At 37.4% G+C, this 17,930-nt stretch overlaps 3 protein-coding genes across 4 annotated transcripts; 2 read left to right on the top strand and 1 right to left on the bottom strand.

Moving 5' to 3' along the window:
• Positions 1 to 515: 515 nt before the first annotated feature.
• On the bottom strand, positions 516 to 9,992 carry LOC106945602 (E3 ubiquitin-protein ligase AMFR). The gene is made up of 14 exons (XM_015029407.1): positions 9,816 to 9,992; positions 8,996 to 9,302; positions 8,796 to 8,888; positions 8,153 to 8,317; positions 6,045 to 6,197; positions 5,396 to 5,436; positions 4,699 to 4,831; positions 4,265 to 4,398; positions 3,819 to 3,929; positions 3,463 to 3,659; positions 3,274 to 3,377; positions 2,536 to 2,670; positions 2,247 to 2,437; positions 516 to 1,993 (listed from the first exon to the last, which is right to left on the bottom strand). Exons 2-14 carry the CDS (start codon positions 9,248 to 9,250, stop codon positions 1,837 to 1,839), a joined length of 1,869 nt encoding a protein of 622 aa, XP_014884893.1. The 5' UTR covers positions 9,251 to 9,302; positions 9,816 to 9,992; the 3' UTR covers positions 516 to 1,836.
• A 1,741-nt stretch (positions 9,993 to 11,733) lies between these two features.
• Positions 11,734 to 14,420, top strand: LOC106945604 (leukotriene B4 receptor 1-like). Of its 2 annotated transcripts, none has more exons than XM_015029410.1 (2): positions 11,734 to 11,806; positions 12,826 to 14,420. In XM_015029410.1, the coding sequence occupies exon 2, from the start codon at positions 12,899 to 12,901 to the stop codon at positions 13,907 to 13,909; it is 1,011 nt and encodes a 336-aa protein (XP_014884896.1). In that variant the 5' UTR covers positions 11,734 to 11,806; positions 12,826 to 12,898; the 3' UTR covers positions 13,910 to 14,420. The 2 variants fall into 2 exon arrangements, with proteins under 2 accessions (XP_014884896.1, XP_014884895.1); XM_015029409.1 differs by lacking the exon at positions 11,734 to 11,806 and adding an exon at positions 12,267 to 12,318.
• Positions 14,421 to 15,009: 589 nt separating this feature from the next.
• LOC106945603 (leukotriene B4 receptor 1) lies at positions 15,010 to 17,434 on the top strand. The gene has a single exon (XM_015029408.1). The coding sequence runs from the start codon at positions 16,015 to 16,017 to the stop codon at positions 17,176 to 17,178; it is 1,164 nt and encodes a 387-aa protein (XP_014884894.1). The 5' UTR covers positions 15,010 to 16,014; the 3' UTR covers positions 17,179 to 17,434.
• Positions 17,435 to 17,930: the final 496 nt, after the last annotated feature.

Genomic DNA, 17,930 nt, shown 5'->3' with positions numbered 1-17,930 from the left:
TTGGAGTCAAAAGTTCAAAGGTGATGTACATTAAAAATAAATGTGAAGGAATTTCATTTTACAATACCATGCTCTTTAAAACACAGAAAAAGAAAAAAGTACACATTTGTTGAAAAGCTGTAGCTCTGTTTATTGAGTCTTTCATATCAACATATTTTACAAAAACTAAATTTACAGAAATTAACTAAACCATCCTTGATTTAGGCACAAAATATGGGAAAGCTCAATCCACAAAAAAAAAAAAAATAGAAAAAGAATCTGATTCTTGATTAAATTAGTAATAGTTATGAAAGGAAACCATGAGCAGGTAAAAGTAATGGGCTTTTAAAGTTGCTTAGTAAAAAACTGAGAAAAAAAATTCCAGTTTCTGGATTATATATTTATAATTTAGTTCTCTCCTGACCAAGAGAACTAAAATTAATACAAAATAAAGAATTATAACACTTTAGCTTCTAGTGTAAGCTTTAGGGCTGATCTTTGGTGTATGGACACAAAATGGCTCGTCAACATTTCATGCATTTTGAAACCGTCTTTTTTAATACACTGCAGTGATCCACAATCTCCACTCCTTTGTCTGTTGATATGTCTCAATCAGGAACGCATTCAAGCTTCAAGAGACAAAGTTTCTCTGTCCATTGGTGTACTTTAGAAACAAATGAAGTTAGTGGCTTTTAAGGTTTTCCTTTTTAGTTTGCAGATTACACAATGGCAGCACAAATGAGTTACCCAGAAGTCTCGTTATAGATCTTAATTCAGTCGATTTATAGGAGTTAAACAAGCACAACATTTTAGGTCCAGTAATTTGCTGAGGTACTAAAATATTTTTTTTTTTTTTATAGGTAAGGTATTCAAGATTCTTAACATCCACCAGGAACATGCAGCAAGTGCAGCTGCTGCAGACTAAACAACTTTATACCCTATAAATATCACTTAAAACCCCCAAACTCAACTGAAAACATTTACCTGCTCATCAGTTGAGGGTCATTTTAAAAAGAGAGGAAAACACCCAGTGTACTTGCACAAAAAATGTTATCTGTCCCCATTTGCTGGAAATCAGCATTAGAAAAAGATTTACATGCCAAACTTTGACCATCTTGTTGAATAACAAAATGCAAACTGTTTACAATGGGTGATATAACACTTAACACAGAACAACCCTTGTGGGTCAAAAACAAAACACTTTGTTTGCAGCATTTCTTTTGACAGAAACATTCATGGTTGACTGAAAGGCTGACCAATATTAAAGTGACATTCTCTTACTCCAAGGTAAGAAATAAAAGCTTTGCTACTTATTTCACAGTTGAAACTATTCAAATGTACACACAAATAGATCAGATGAATTTCTTCATCAGGAATAGGGTGTTTCTGCCATTAGCAAAGCAAGAGACCAAAAGTAATAAAAAGACTCATAGTAGCTTCATCTAGAAATGACACTTTCCGACAACGCTCAAAAAATGTGTCCTTGTAATTATGTCTGAATGCAAAATGTGCTCGTTTTTGACAGTCAGTCCAAATATTGACAGATACTGTCTAAGCTGGTGGTTGCAATGCGTAGCATGTGAGCAGAGGGCGATGCAACCTTGCAAGTCTTACTTGCCACAACCCATCACTTTCTATTATGCTCCAAATACTCAGGATGGAATAGCAGAGGCCACTTTCAATAGTCTCACCTTCTTCAGGCTGCCCAGAACAGTCCACAGGCCATATTTGCAATGCTTTTTAATTAAGAATTTTACAAAGGTGATAACTATTGACTAGACCAAATGGGGAAAGGCTGAAATAGGTCTTGTTGCCTCTTAGGATGATGAAGTGGTATACTTTCTTGCCCAAGTCCTTTCAGGGCGCAGGATCCTCTTGGTGTTGCATGCGTCTCTCTGCAGCTGCTGCCATGGTTCTACGCCTCAGCACAGTGGAGTCCAGTTCTGCAAGAGAGTCCTCTTCCAGTCTGGGCAAGTCCTCCTCATTATCTTCTTGACCCTTGTTTAGAAACCTCCTAGGTGGAGGAGGAGAGCCAGGAAGAGCCGTTATGAAAGTAAATTTAACATGAAAAAGGTAACGGGCGTGGCAGAAACCCAAGACATCTCATGTAGATCTGACTTTTTAGATGCTCATTGGCAAAATAAAAGAAATTAAACTCGCAATTAATGTTTTATAATCACTTTTTTGGTACAATTTTACTTCCACTAAATTTATTTCAACATCAAAACAAATTGATGTGCATCTCTACTCAAATGTAATAAGCCAACCTGCGCGCTTGCTGGAGCATTTCTTCTTTTCTCAGCTTTAGCATCTTCTGCCTCTCCTCGGCAGACTTGGAGAAGCGACCGCCTCTGGCCTCCATGTTATCCGACTCACTGGGGTTCTGCTCTGCTTCTCCGCTGGGACCTGGCTGCTCATCTTCTGCTTGGCTCCCCTGAAGCGGACCGCGCTCTATGGCCTAACAACGAGAGGAAAATAAGAACAGGAGGAGAATATCTACAAAGCAAACCTGCGTGTTCATATGGAAAACTCAACATGACATATGGCTTCGCTAACCTGCGCAGGGAAAGGCACCTGGATTCGTCCTTCCAAAATGTTGTCTGTGGTGACCTCAACAGAGCGGGTCAGCTGCAGGTCCTGAAGAACAAGGTAGGAGGGCACCTGAGGGAACATCTCCTGAATCTGATGGGCCTTTTGGACCAGAAACACATTATTTTGGTTTTCTGTTGAGCCATTTATTTTATTCAGGTGTGTTAGAATATATTATACATATAAAAATTACACTTTTTCAGAAACAAACATCCAAAGTGTCCAAACAAGTTGTATTGGATACAAAAGTTCACTATTATGCAAACATTTCTACAGTCATCAGGTTTTGTAAATTGAAAAAAAAAAAAAAATGCAGAATGTAAGGAAGAATGGAATGCTAATAATGGATGATTGGAAAGACAGATTAACGGGGAGTGGGGGGGGGACAGCAGGTTCTGGAAAATTTCTCAATTATTTTTCTCTCTTTAGAAGTTTCAGGTGAAGCACAAGAATCAATATGACTACAAAATATTTTTTCCTAAAAAGTTGGAGCTCAGAAGTTTTACACCAGTTGTTTTGTTCAGAAACATCTCACAAATAATTAATACAAAATGCCCTTGTGGTCTCATTGTTTAACATTTGCCATCCAACAGTCAATACATTTGCATCAAGTTAAGAAAATGTTTCAACAAGTGTTGAAAATAGGAAAAAGTGACAATAGACTGACCTCAGAGCAAGTACAAGTGATGATAAATTAGAACTTACCATGGCCATAAGCTGGGAGTTGTTAGCCTGAGCCATGCCCAAGATATTAGTGGTATGCATTACTTCAACAGAAAAACTGGGCAGCCAGCTGGCAATGCGAGACCCTGCAAAAACATGTAGACAGAAAACAACAGCTGAGTCTTGGTTTCCTCCACAACTCAGTGCTGGATCTGTGTCTGGCAGACTTACCATCAAAGTGGAAGAAGTGATTGTGTTGGTTGATGTGTGGCCGAGCTTCTGGAGCAGCACCTACTGGGCCGATGTTGTCTTCCAACCCAGGACCCTGCTGCTGGTTTCCACCCGGAGCTCCGTCCCCGTTAATGTTCAGGGACGTTCGACATGTGGGACATGACGTGTCCTGCTCGAGCCACGAACGCAAGCAAGAGCTGAAAAGCCACCATGGAGACATTATACATTTGCTTATTGCATAAGACCTGTTTTGGCCAGCACATCTTTGTTAAAGACTTCATCCCAAAGGTTTAATCTCCTGGTCCAAAACAGGGTTTAAAAACAAATATAAAAGACAGAAACACTGGCTTGTTTACTTGTGGAAAAGATGGCCACAGGGCAGTTTGCGTGCTGTTAGCATGGTGTCCCAGCAGATGGCACAATCGTCGTCATTTGCAGCCAGTTCCTCTGCAGTAGCAACTGCAAACCTGCACAAAATGCAATTAAATACGCAAATATTAAGTAAGGGCAAGTATTATTGTGAAATACTGTAGATAAAGGATTAACAATGACATGATTACAGTTTTATCACCAAGACTTTTTAAAGTATTACATTTTAGAAAAGGAAAGCACAGTTGAGAGATCTCTTTACAATCCACAAAAAAAATATATATAAATAAAAGTATGAAATGTATTGGCAGAAAAATCAAAAAACACAGCTTTGCCATGCTTTTGCCAACACCTTTTGTTAAATCTTAAGCACATTTGAAATATACAATTTAAATAACGGGATTAATAAAGAGAGCATGGTTTGCTTCAGTACCTGGCCTCCATGTTGTTGATGACTCGAAGGTAGTTCTTGTGTCTGCGAATGCGGCGCTGGACCTCATGGAACAGATATCGCAGCTGCATAAAGATAACCAAGCTCGCCATGGACAGCCAGATGTTACCAAACAGCTGTAACAAGATGAACATTTATATAGGTAAGGTACGAACAGTAGAACAGTGTTTTAAATTACATTTTTGAACTGTATTGGGCACAAAATGTTGAATGTGAAAGCAAAGCGCATAATGAACACTTGTTTTCTGCAGTTTTCCATTTGAACATGTGATCCTGGTCTGCAAAAGCACCTGGAGGGTTGTATGACTAAACATGCAGTGAATGCCTCTATTCATACAGTTGTAAACCCAATCTCTTAGTTTGCTGTCCAAGACACTCATTTCTAGCTCAGAAACTGGTCTGATGTCCTGTCTCACCAACATATGGATGTGATGCATCAGATCCAGAAAGAGCATAGCCAGCTCCATGATGAAGTCTGTGTAGTAGACGTATGTGCCTTTGCTCTCCCAGGTTCCTGGATGGTTCAGATCCCACAGATGGATGGAGTACCTGAGGGTAAAACACAACTGTTAAAATCATAGAAGGTATGCACTGACTTTGTTTAAAAGTGTTTCATAATTTCAAAAATAATCTGAATCGGTTTGTATTCGGCTCTTCTGAGATAAAGCTTAAATTACATATGAAAGGGAACTCCATTCACAAATTAGGAAATCCATTAAGGCATTCAATTATACTGGATTTTAATTGAATAATAATTTTAATTAAGGCTGCCAGAGTAAAAGGATACCCTCAATCCAGTATGTTTCAGATTTATATTTGCTAAAAAAAAATAAAAATAAAAAAAAACAAGCAAAAACAACCTTATGCTCATGTATTCTTTTCTTTCCACTTCAAAGTCATGCACAGCTCTGAATGATAATTAAACGCAAGAAAGGAAGTTGCTAAATTTAAAAGTTATGTCAGAGTTTCTGCTGAATGTCCTCAGGTACTAACAGAACCAGAAGAAAATAAATATGGTTGCTAAGTTTAGCCCATTTCTAAATTTGAGCTGGGGCTTCATCAGTACTGCTCCCACGACGAGGCGGCTGACTGTCGGGGTTTTAAACGACTTACCTCATGATGACATGTCCAGTGCGAACCGTCACCAACAAACACTGAGAAAAAAGAAAAAAAAATATATATATATATATATATATACATTTCAACAATGTAATTTCTTGTAAATCACTTTCCATACTAATCATTACCAATCTTACAACTGCATTTTGGCTTTACAAACAAACTGTGAGAAAATATTCAGAAATCTTCATAAAATTCGGGGCCAAGTAAATCAAGAGAGAGAGTAGGGGGTGCCAATGAGATCATTTACAGATAAGATATTTTCCATGATGTCGCCATTGAATTTGATATCAATAACCAATAAAAATAGCACTAATTTCCCCAGGGTGTTGCAACACATAGTGAAGGAACAGCTGGGACAAGTTCATTTATTCAAATGACAGGCCTCTCTATCTCACAGCATTATGAATTGATTAAACAATTAAATGTATTGATTGAGCGCATGCAAAATATTTTAAACAAACATTAACAGATTAAACAAAATTATATATTGTCAAATTACCAGACACTGCAAAAGAAAAACTCTGGATATTATCAATATAGATTGATTAAAATGATTTGCAAATTATACAAAGTGTGCTCTCTAAAGTTAAAAAAGCTGATCTCCATATGTTTTAAATGGGGTGTAACTGAAGGCCATTACCTCTGCAGCCATAAAGGAGAGTGTGTGCATGCCATGGGAGGCTCCTAGCAGGCCACAGACCACAGCCAGGCCACAGCAGTCCAGGAGCAGGGAGACCAGCAGGCACAGCACTCTCACATGGCTGTTCATCGGCGTTGATGGGGAGAAAGAAAGCTACAGACAGGAAAAACAAAAAGCATTAGTATGTTGGGACTTACCCCCCTCCCGCATGAGCAAGCATCTTGTGCCCAGCTTAATGCGTCACCTGGCTTAATCCGTCTTTACTGTTACTGGTGTATAAAAACACCCAATTTAAAATAAACAACACTTAGCCTGGTGGGGGTACAAGTAGAGCCTGGTGTCCTGCCAAGCTGGGGGAAACCCTGCAGGTGTTTCCAATAACTGGAAATTCGTCTGTTACATCACAGAATTTTAGACCACTGTTCTTCCCCCAATGTAGGTGCAAATATTGATGGCATACATTTAACTTGTTTTACCCTATGGGTGATTTGTAATAACTGTTGCCACAAATTTTGTTTTCTCCCCTTAGAAAGAACACCTGGCCTTGTGACTTCTTAGCAACCAGCTGACTGAGGAACATGAATTATCCCAAACTTGGTTCTACTGGAGGTTTCTACCTTTAAAAAAAAAAAAAAAAACTAGAAAGACTTTCAGAAAATGTTAAAATGAATTAAAAGAATTTACAAAACAAGTAATTCTGGCTCATCAGAAATAAAAACCTCGCAATTTTATGTTTCCCACAGGCCATGCAGTCCTGAAATGTTTCAAGGGCCACATTATAAAGTTATACAAATGTAAGCTTAATCTAAATATCTGTTACACATGGAAGGCAGAAGTGGATCAGTTTCTGCATATTTTAACAGCTCAGCTGCGTGAAAGTACACAGGTGTCTTGTGGGCTGCAATATTTTCTCACACGACTTAAAAACGTTCTTATCTTTGGTCTGCAGCTGTTTAACCTGAATGTCTGATCTTTACTGAAAACGTACATGAAGAGAAAAAAAAAAAAGGAGTATCTGGGTGTGACAACAAGAGAGTAGCTCTAGGCTAAAACCATTATGAATGAAAGCAAGTCTACAATAAAACCCGAAAGACAAGGAGTGGTAAATTGTAAATTGTGTAATTTACAGTAATTACACAATAAGAACTGGTGGAAGAAACTACTTTTCTAACATACCACGCCAGTCAACTTGCCATTGTATGTACAATATCAATTAAAAACCCTGTATAAAATTTCACACTAGTAGGGAATTACATCCGATAGTCCTCTTAAACCTGGACACCTGGTACAGGACAGTACAGTTTCAGTCCCAAATCAGTGTTGGGACTGAAACTGTATCAGTAAGCAAACAGCCCAGAGCTTTGAGCCATTAATAGATCTGGAGTTCAAACATCTACATGGAGAGTTTCTGCAAACCTTTAAAAACAACTTATAATGTGAAGGTTTGTAGAGTACCAATCTCTAAAACCATTGTAAGGTGAATGACTGTCACCAGAGTTCTTTCGTCTAATTTATTAGACAGCCTGTCTGGCTGTCCCCTGTGTCCCCTGTCTGGCAGACAGATAGTTTTCTTAGAACCTTTTGAAACGTAATACATTATAGCGATACACCATGCAAGCAAACCGTCTTGTGGTTTCATTACTATATTTGGCAACAAACATTACTGATATGTACACACACTGAAAGAAAATCTCAATGTAAATCATTTTGCTAGCCTGTGCTAAATGTTTTCAAATTAGATTTTAGGGATGGGCATTGCTTTTGCATATTCAAACCATCACTGAAATACACAAATTAGTAACATCTACCCAAATGGCGTTTTGTTAAGCAGCCGTCTTTTATGTGGTGTTTTTCACAAGCGACAGCATAAAAATGAACAGTAACAGGGCATCAGTAATACATGTAGTTATTTGTCAATAGTCATGATAATTTCCCTGACCAGGGTTAGTTTTTACAACACAATGTTATGAAAACTTTCTGTAAATTATTCCAAGGCCATTCTGTATGATTAAAAAAAAATGCTACTTTGTCTTAATCTGTCAAAACCCTGGGAACATTCAAAAGCAACCAGTCAAGTAGTGAAAACATATACATTTGAACATACTTACATATTCAAAGCGATCTTTGCAGAGCTGAACCATGAGATGGAGAAAGACCAAGGCTGAGAACCACAAACACCACATGACCACTTCTTCTACGGTTTGCACATTCAACACTCCAAATATGAAAATGAACTTGTAGAAGATGAAGTTCCAGAATTTATCCTTAAGATGCTGACACATAAAAAGACAAGGCGACATATTAGGTCCTGATTCCCATTCCCAAATGTTTATTGTGATCTACAAAACCATGAATAGGTCAGTATGCGATTCTCAAACTATAACCCACTCAAAGGAAACTATTCATAATACTTGTACATAATTTGTGATTGCGTAAATATTCTATATTGATTATTAAAGTTACGCATAATGTTGTCAAAAACGATTCAACCAAGCCATTGACTTCTTTACAGGCACATCCGCGTACAAACTTTGGTTTTAAAAATAGCAAACCTTAAACAAAGAAATGGGTGAGGCTTGTTTAATATTTGCATTACATCTACCTGTGTTTTACTAAAACCAGAATATTTTCTCTGACATCTTATTAAATTAACTTTCAAACATGGGAGTTGTACTAATTGAAAACATTTGGGTTGCAAAATTGCAACGTTGAAAAACACAATACACTGGACCATAGCAACACAAAACTCACCTGCTTCTCACTGACTCTGAGGGGCCCAAAAACCACATACTGAATCATTTTTGCAATTAACATCAAAGAGCAGCAAAATGTGTTCACCAGCACCTGTCAGGACACACACACAAAAAAAATAGATGAAGTCCCCATTAAATTTTAGCTTAAACAAACATGCTACTACAATATAGCAAAGTTGCAAAGTGGATGACACTCACCCATACAAAGAGACTGTCTGTAATTAGATACCACAAGACAGTTCTGGCCAGTTCTGTGTTACCAACTGCATTGCTCAGATGTTCAAGATCAACATCAGAGGGAGCTGGCGTATCATCAGTTTCCAAGGCCCCAAACCCTGGGTCAGTGACAGTAGTATAGGCACTGAAGATGCTGCCAGCCAGCAAAGCCACACTCAGTCCAGTGTAGGTCTGCAGGCTGGGCCAAGGAAACCTCTCCAGAAACAGCAGAGGCATTTCGCGGTCTCCTGTCCACTTCTTCAATTGTAAAAACCGAGCGTCCACCACCCTGTGAAAGCAGAAATAAGACGGCTAGCGTTAGCTCAACTTAAAAGAGCCAAGCGAAAATATTACATAATCACACCACCTATCGAACAGCTGTGCTAATTTCACGGCAGCTCCTAGATTAACAATAAAATATAATGCAACATTCAAGTGACACACGCAGAGTAAAATGTTGATTAAAAAAAAATAAGACAAAAAATATAAATACAGTAGCTAGCGCTACCAAACGAAGCTAGCTTCCACCTAGCGAACAAATATCAACACTTCCCTTATAAATGAAGTGTAACCATTCATTTTCAATCGACGACAACCCATAAAAACAACGAAAATACGACCACAATGGCCAATAATTCTAACGAAAATACTACAGCAGATGAGACGTTAAATGACAGACGCTAACGCCCTGATCATGGGTTATTTACCTGGCTAACGTTACCCCATACTAGCTTACTGTAATATTAGCTACGTAGTTTCGCAGTATGAGCAAACTTCAAACAACACTCAAACAGCCACTTACAGTTTGTCTCCAGCCTTAATTTAACGTGAAATCCAGGATTGTTTACTCTCAACTGAGCCGTTCTTTCAGTTGACAAGGACCATAGCAGTTGACAACATCGTCGTATTTATTCCACGGAGCACAGGCAGCTGGCTGAGCCTAGACGGAGGAGACCAGACAGCGTCATCAGGACGATTTTAAAGCCGTAGTAATGGAAAATACCTACCACGCTCACTGGGTCGTTTTAAATATTCATTCAATGGCTGTTTAACTGTAAGAAAATACATTTTGAACAATTTCCCGAAAAAATAAGCATCACACAGATTCTCCAAAAAAGAAGCAATACATCATATTTCCTTCAAAAGTGTTTTGTTCTGCAAAATGACGAAAAGAAAAAGGTGGAAACGTTTAAAATGGATTATAAACTGCCTGGTTATCTAACCATATGGCCACAAAGAAATTTAAAGAGGAGAAGCGAAAGGAAGTGAAGTGGATTGGAAGTGTTTGCCAACAAATTGTGGTGTTATCCAGGACATGTTGCTGTGGTAGTGTGGTATTGAAATGAACTGAATTGATTACAATTATTTGAAGGTTTTGTGAGTGGGGTGGTATCACAAAATAGACCATGATTATAATGGAGTTCGTTTTTTTTTTTTTTTTGCATTATTTAAAATAATACTAGCACCGAGAGTATATTTAGAAAAATTGACTGTGTTTTCTTTAAAAAACAAAAACAAAACAAAAAAAACACTCTGACAACAAACCTCTGCAAGTTCTGCAACATAAGCAATTTAAATCTAGAGGAATGTTCAATTTTTTTAAAAGCGTGACTTATTTCCTCTGCAGCAAATAACACATGACTTGAGTTGGTTAATTATATACATTTAAAGGTCAGTAATGGTTTAAGATAGTTACTGAGATATCCCAGAGATGAAAATCACTTGTGGTTTGTGAGGAGTAAAGATAAAAATGTGATCAAGTGATTTAGCAATTCACATCCCAAAATTTTTGAATGACACCATGAAGCTTTGAATGTCTAAAAATCTCCAGGCGTTTATATAAGATGAGTTAAAATACAGCTAAAATCCAGAGTTCTTTTAAAGTATGAAGAAATCTGAAGGTATTGATTACAAAGAATGCATGGAGAAATAATTTGATTACATATTTCTAAATGCTCTTTTGTTAAATAACAGCAATTTCTCATGTTTTAAGTGTTTTTCCCTCCGTCAGCCATTCTTCACATATTGCCTACAGTGGGTTTCAGAAGAAATGCCAGTATTTCTTAGCTAAATACAAACATATTAACTGTATCTATTGGACGACAGGTCAATATATATGTAAAAAAAAAAGTTATGTAACACAGTTACAAAGCAAACCAAAGTATGTACCAAAGTACTTACTTAGGCAGTAGTAATGAAAAGACAACCAGTAATTTATGTGAATATTTGTGCTTTCCTTTCCACCTTCTAATATTTGTGTTTTGCACACATTAATCAGCTGTCTGTTTTAATTTCTTAAATAAATTGTAGATCTTTGCTGGGCTTAAACCTGTCTGATTAGGATCCAAATCAATACTTATGTAAAAACCATATACTGTGTCCTCCAGATACTTCATCTAGTGGTTCCCAACCAAGGTAAAAGCTGGAATTTCTAATGTCCTTCTAATTCAGTCTGTCATCTGAACAGTCCTAGAAGCTATCCCCAAATCTAAACTTGATAATTTTGCAAATAGCAACGTGTCTAAAATAACAGTAGTACCTATTTTCTCTATTAATCATCTATATCACAATGTAAAAACATTAGGGAGACTTCATGATGTCACGTTGGTTGTGTCAACGTGACAGCCAACTCCTTCAGTCACTGAAAAGAAACTGATTGCACAAGTGAATAAGGGAGTCATGCATTTTACTAGGTCAGAAAGAACCCTTTAAAGAAACTAAAGCAAAACCAAAGCAGAAATGACAAATTCTTCCACAGAAACCAAGTGGAAGTGCAACAATCAAGACACAGAGGTAAGAGAATATTATAACTAAATGTACAGTTAGGGATAAACAGCATAATTAGGGCAGGTATAAAGATTATCAGATAAAACCCAGGTGAGAGGAGAGAGAAGAAAATAACATAAAACCCAGACATACCATTAAAATGTATTTAAAATTCAGACCCCAAACCATAAGAAGATGTAGTCTAGTTAATTGTGCTTGTTTAATATGTGTTGTAGAAACTGTAAATCAAAAACAATTATCATTTAAGTCTTTGCGTAATTAGTTAGTAATAAGATATTTACATTTGAGACTAAGTTTGATTTAATTCCTAAATTTGTGTAGATTTTCCTGTTTGAGAAATAGACCCAGTAGCTAAAGGTAATAATTAACTCTTCAGATAAATATAAATTCAACAAATGAAATTGACAGAGTCCAAAGTTAAAGTTTGTGGTCATGATGTAACAAATCCCAATGTTAAACTTGTTGGGAGAAAAGTTAAAGCAAATCCAGCTTCCCTTTATTTTCTTCCACAACAGCAGGTACTGTCATCGCATTAAACTTTTCTAATAGTAAGTTTTATTTGGTTTATTTATAAATATTACGGCTGCTACATTTAATTTGTCATAACCTTTTTTAATGCTTTTTGCATTCATATCTCATTCAGGAATAAAGAGAACAAAACAAAGAACATAAAAGTGGAGAAGGTGGTCTTTGTATGCAAGTTCTTGAAATTGAATAACTTCATATAAATTAATTTTTGGGTAATTAGAAACTGAATAACTACTTGTCTATTTGTAATATACTATTTGCACTCTTATCAATTTTCTTATATCATTTTTTTACTACTTTACAACTGTTTTACTTTGTTGTAGCTTACTAAGACATATTTATAAACATATGGTATTATTTCAACCATCTTTCATTCTTAATTTTAAAGTCAGATGGATCACATGTCTGAAGTTGCAACATTAGGGATGGATCTTTGCATGAATTCCTTATTTGCTGCTCATGCTAAAATCTGCATTCTCTTCCATTTGTTCAAAAAGGGAAGTGGAGCCTTGCTTGAACAGCAGTTTAATTGTTTTTGTGGAAACTCTTCCGCAAAAACGCATTCCCGACATGGACCCCTCCATCGAGATGTTACCTTCAGAAGCCCCCAAGGAGGTAGATGGCGGGACAACCGTGGCGTGTGTTATACTGGGTATTTCCTTCCTGGTTGGAGTTCCAGGGAACCTGCTCGTAATCTGGACTATCCTGAGGCACGTCAAGCAGCGCTGTCACACTGTGGTCCTCATCCTGCACCTGGCAGTGGCAGATGTGATGGTCCTCATCACTCTGCCTGCCTGGATCTACTCCCTGGTGCACACTTTTGAGTTTGGATTGGTACTTTGCAATATCTTAATCTGTGTTATCACTGTGTGCATGTATAGCAGCATCTTCTTCATCACTCTTATGAGCGTGGAACGCTACCTAGCCATCTGCCATCCATTTCTGATGATGCGCTGGAAGACTGAAAAGAATATGAATGGATGTATTGCATTTTTGTGGCTTCTTGCGCTTCTTCTTGGATTATCTGAAATTTTAGCCCAGACTTTGGCTGGAAGCGAGCAAAGCGATCAGTGCTTTGTCAGAGACTTCAACAACAATACTCTAGAAATTGTCTTCTTGTGCCTGCAGACGTTGCTGGGCTTTGTGCTGCCTTTCATTACACTAAGCATCTGCTACTGTCTTGTGGCTGTGCAGCTCAAGAAAATGAGATTTAATTCTAAACAGAAATCCAAAGTTCTCATTCACACTGTAGTGCTCGTTTTCCTCCTGTGCTGGTTACCCTACCATGTTATTAAAATTATTGATGTAGTTTGCATTTTTGGGACAGACAAAGAGAATGAGTGCGTACCGGAAAGTTTGGTCTTCAGCTCTGGTGCCCTGGTTTTTATCAGCAGCACAGTGAATCCTGTATTATACGCCTTCTTCGCCAGGAACTTCAGAGGCAGTCTTGGAGAGTCTGGTCTGGTCAAACTGTTTCAGGAACTGGCCTCAAACACAAATAGACTCAAGGACCTTGCAATACAGCAGCAGAAGCACCAGAGCTCAGCAGACACAGAGTTCACGTCTCCAACTTTCAAATAAAAATGTGAGTGGGGGTAGTACTACAGCTATGGGAAAACTGGACTGAGAGGTGAATGTTTCCTGTTGTACTGACACCAAATGTGATCTAAGAAGTTTCACAATAATATTGAGTTGCACTTCTCTTTACTACCACATGGCTGTGCCATTGATTTAATTGAGATTCAGTCAAAACTTATTATATGTTTTTAGAAAAGTTTAAAAGAACTTCTGGTTGTTGCTGAAGAATATTTTGTGAAAGTCTAAATTTATCATTATTTCCTGTTACAGATATTGTGTTTAAAAAAAGGGGAAAAAAAGATTTGCTTACTTATCACCAAATTGCTGATATGTCGTTTAGAAGCAAATGAAACTCAACAGGGACAGCAATTTGTTACTGTTTTATAACCTTGGTAACATATCAAAAATGTATTATTCCATTTTAGAAACAGGAAATGTCTTGCATGATAGTGTATGTTATTTTAATCCTGTCTGAGATGCTTCAGTTATTGCGAATAAAGATATTATCTATTTGTATATTCTTTGCGACTAAAATGTAGTTTGAGCAAAAAAGTAAGATTTCCCAACATACAAAGTGCAGAAGTGCAGGAAAAAAAGCAACAACCTTGAATTCTGCATTTTTTCCCCCTCCTTGTTGAAGACATCAGAAAAAGCATGGGAATTAAGTCGACCATCCCATATTAGCAAACACTGTGGTTTGAGTTGCAACCTTGCTTAAACCTTTCGTGATGTCACCAGATGCAGATGCGTTTGAAAGCTTATTTTTGAGATAGTGTATTTTTGTTATGACTAAATAAAGATTCATAATAAAACTGCAGCAGACATAGAAAAACTGACCCAGGCATGTTTTTCTTGGTGACAACCTACAATACAATAGAGTGAAAATGTATTTTTCTTCTTTCAGATTTGCTCTATTTTTGTGTGTGGGGTTTTTTTTTCTTCTTCTTCTTTTTTGTTTTGGTTTTCTTTTTTCATTTTCTTTTTTTTTTTTTTGCTTTTTCGTAACATTTACTGTAATTGTTTTGGAACATCAAACTGTTTTGAATGTCAGTCAAAATCACTTAATCACCCTTTTAAATAAATATTTCATTAAATGTGATTGCCAAATTTGCTATGTAAAGTTACTGTCACAACTCTAAAAAGAAAAAAAAAACAATACATTAAGTTCCAATCCAATTAAATTTAAGAATTCAATAAGAAGCAGAAGGTATTCATATATATCAATCTGAAATCTATGGTTGGGAATCTAAAAAATCACTGAGAGCCATTATGAACAAATACAGAAAATAATGAGCGGGCAGCTAATTAGCACTGCCTTTTTGTATTTGACTCATTATCTATGCTTACTAAAAAAAAAGTAGGCACAAATGGCATCAGAGGGCAAGTTGGAAGGCAAAACCCACAGCTGACTAAAACAAACACGAACACCCGTCTCATGTTTGTGAAAAATTTGGGAAAATATTCTCAAGAGCGGTGTGGTAAAAGTCAAACTTCTTGGAAGGTGAGCATCTTCATGAATCTAGCATGAAACTCAAATAATAAAAAGTTTCAAAAGGGCTTCGTCAAAATCCGTCCCTAAATGAAATAGTGACCTGCCTTGAAAAGAATACTAACAATTATCTTAGGACAAGTGGGAAAACACTCCTCCACAGCGATGTCTGAAGTGTTGCCTGTAGTAAAACAAATAAAAAAATACTTGACGTTACTTTTTGCCACAAAGGGGGCCATAAGTTGCAGATGTAGAGCTAAATTATTTAACACATTAAATAAATTAATGAACTTTAAAAACAGTTTTTTGTATGTATTCAAACATGCCTTTGCAGATCTGGAAAATTTAGAGGGTAACTAAGCAATATCAAAATCATTCAATAAGGGAACAAATACTTTTCCCAGTACTGCATATCTAAGTCTGACTGAATTTCCTTAAAAAAATGGTAAACAGCTTTAAGGTTTTTGTCTCTTTCCTTTTAGTGAAGCTATGCAGCGACTTGTGTAGAAAGCATTAAGTCATTTTTTTTAAACGTGTGATTTCCTAGTGATTTATCCTTTATCTTTTACCTTAATTTTGATGACACATGTGTGAGTCACATTGTGGATCTTAAAAAGCCATGTCAGTAAACCCTGTTCCTGTGCAGTCCTTACATAAAGAGGAAGTGAAAACTTTTGGGTTTTTTGCACTCAGACACCACAGTCAGCACATACACTTTGGCAGAATGAACATCTCACATGCACGGTCTCCGTTGGAGGAAATGGCCCTTGAGGAATTTGATGGTGGAACAGTGGTGGCGTGTGTGATCCTGGGTCTGTCCTTCTTGGTTGGTGCTCCTGGCAACCTGCTTGTGATCTGGACCATCCTGAAGCATGTGAAGAAGCGCTCACACACAGTGGTCCTCATCCTGCACCTGGCGGCGGCAGATCTGGTGGTCCTCATTACACTCCCTCTTTGGATCTACTCCCTCGCCCATTTCTGGGTCTTCGGAGAGGCATGCTGCAAAGCCATGGTGTTCGTGATCTACGGCTGTATGTACAGCAGCGTTTTCCTCATCACGCTCATGAGTGTGGAGCGTTTCGTCGCCGTGCGTTATCCCTTCGTCTCTGTAGTTTGGAAGAAGAAACAAGCCTTAAATAAAGTCCTGCTTGCCCTGTGGTCAGCTGGGTTCCTGTTCAGCATACCTATTATTCCGACTCAAACTACCGAGGGGGACGATGGTAAGACGCACTGCCAGTATCGCTATTATACTTCTGACACTCAGGAGCTGGTGTGTTTGTTGCTAGAGACGGTGGTGGGATACATGCTGCCCTTCTCCATTCTTGTGGTCTGTTATGGGTGCTTGTGCAGTCGTATAACTCAGATGAACTTCAGGTCCAAGCGCAAGTCCACTGTCTTGATTGCAAGCATAGTGGTTGCGTTTGCCATTTGCTGGACACCCCATCATATAGGAAACATCATCTCCATTGTTATTCTGGCCATTGATGACTCAAAGAGTGACATAGCAAATAAACTGGAAACTGCTAGACAAACCATGATGATCGTAGCGGGAGCCATGGTCTTCATCAGCAGCAGCATTAATCCTGTCCTCTACATGTTTGCGGCCCGCTCCTTCAGGGAGTCGCTACGTGACACCGGCATCCAGAAACTCTTCCGCCACATCTCCAGCACATCACCGGGTGAGGGAAACAGAGAGATATCCTTTGTGTCGAGGAGACAAAGCAATCAGACAAACTGCTCTCAGCTCAAGACAGAGTCAAAAGACGATATTAATATGTATTGAAGTTGTGTGTAAATAATATTTTTCCTGAGAATGAAATGTGTGAGGTGTTTTGCATTAAACCCTCTTTTAAATGAACCCTCAACAGGCAAACAACGTGTCTCTGCTGATATATCCAGTGCATTTACATTTATTTCTGCTGTTAATTTATTTATGAAACTTTAAGTATTATGTATGCTGTGTCTGTTGTGCAAATATCTTTTATCATAAAAAGCAATACATTTATATATGAACAAAAGTGAAGTAAAGCTTTTTTTTTTAAATGAGGCGTTTCCTGATGTTTCATTTTTATTAAATTGAAATAAAATGGTACTTCACTTTTGGGAACAGGATTGGCTAATGTTCGGTTTTTTAATGTTAGCGATCTTGTGGTTGCTGTTGATGCAAGTTAAGATGTGGTTGTGTGCTGTTACTGAATTCTGTGGAAAACAAAAAAATTCAGGTTGTTTCACTTTCTAGATAAGTCTATAGCTTCTTACAGCCCTGACTATAAATTAGTTTGATAGGCTGAGTTTGTTGATTATCTGTTCTCACAATTTGGTTTGACACTTTTTATTTTATGCACTCTCTGCACCCTACCTGTCTTTAAAAATATAATTAGCTTAATTTCAAAATATTTTTAATTCATTTAGCTTTTTATGTGTTTCAGATTACACTGCTTTCATTAAGTTTTTTTTTTTTTTTTTTTTTTTTTTTTTTTTTTTTTTTAAAAAAAAAAAAATTTTTTTTTTTTTCCCCCCAGGGCAGCTTTTTTT

This window comes from Poecilia latipinna, unplaced genomic scaffold (assembly GCF_001443285.1).
Source record: "Poecilia latipinna isolate Pla-1442-1.1 unplaced genomic scaffold, P_latipinna-1.0 Scaffold152, whole genome shotgun sequence".
In the NCBI taxonomy this organism is placed as follows: Eukaryota; Metazoa; Chordata; class Actinopteri; order Cyprinodontiformes; family Poeciliidae; genus Poecilia; species Poecilia latipinna.
This window is presented reverse-complemented; position numbering and strand designations above follow the sequence as displayed.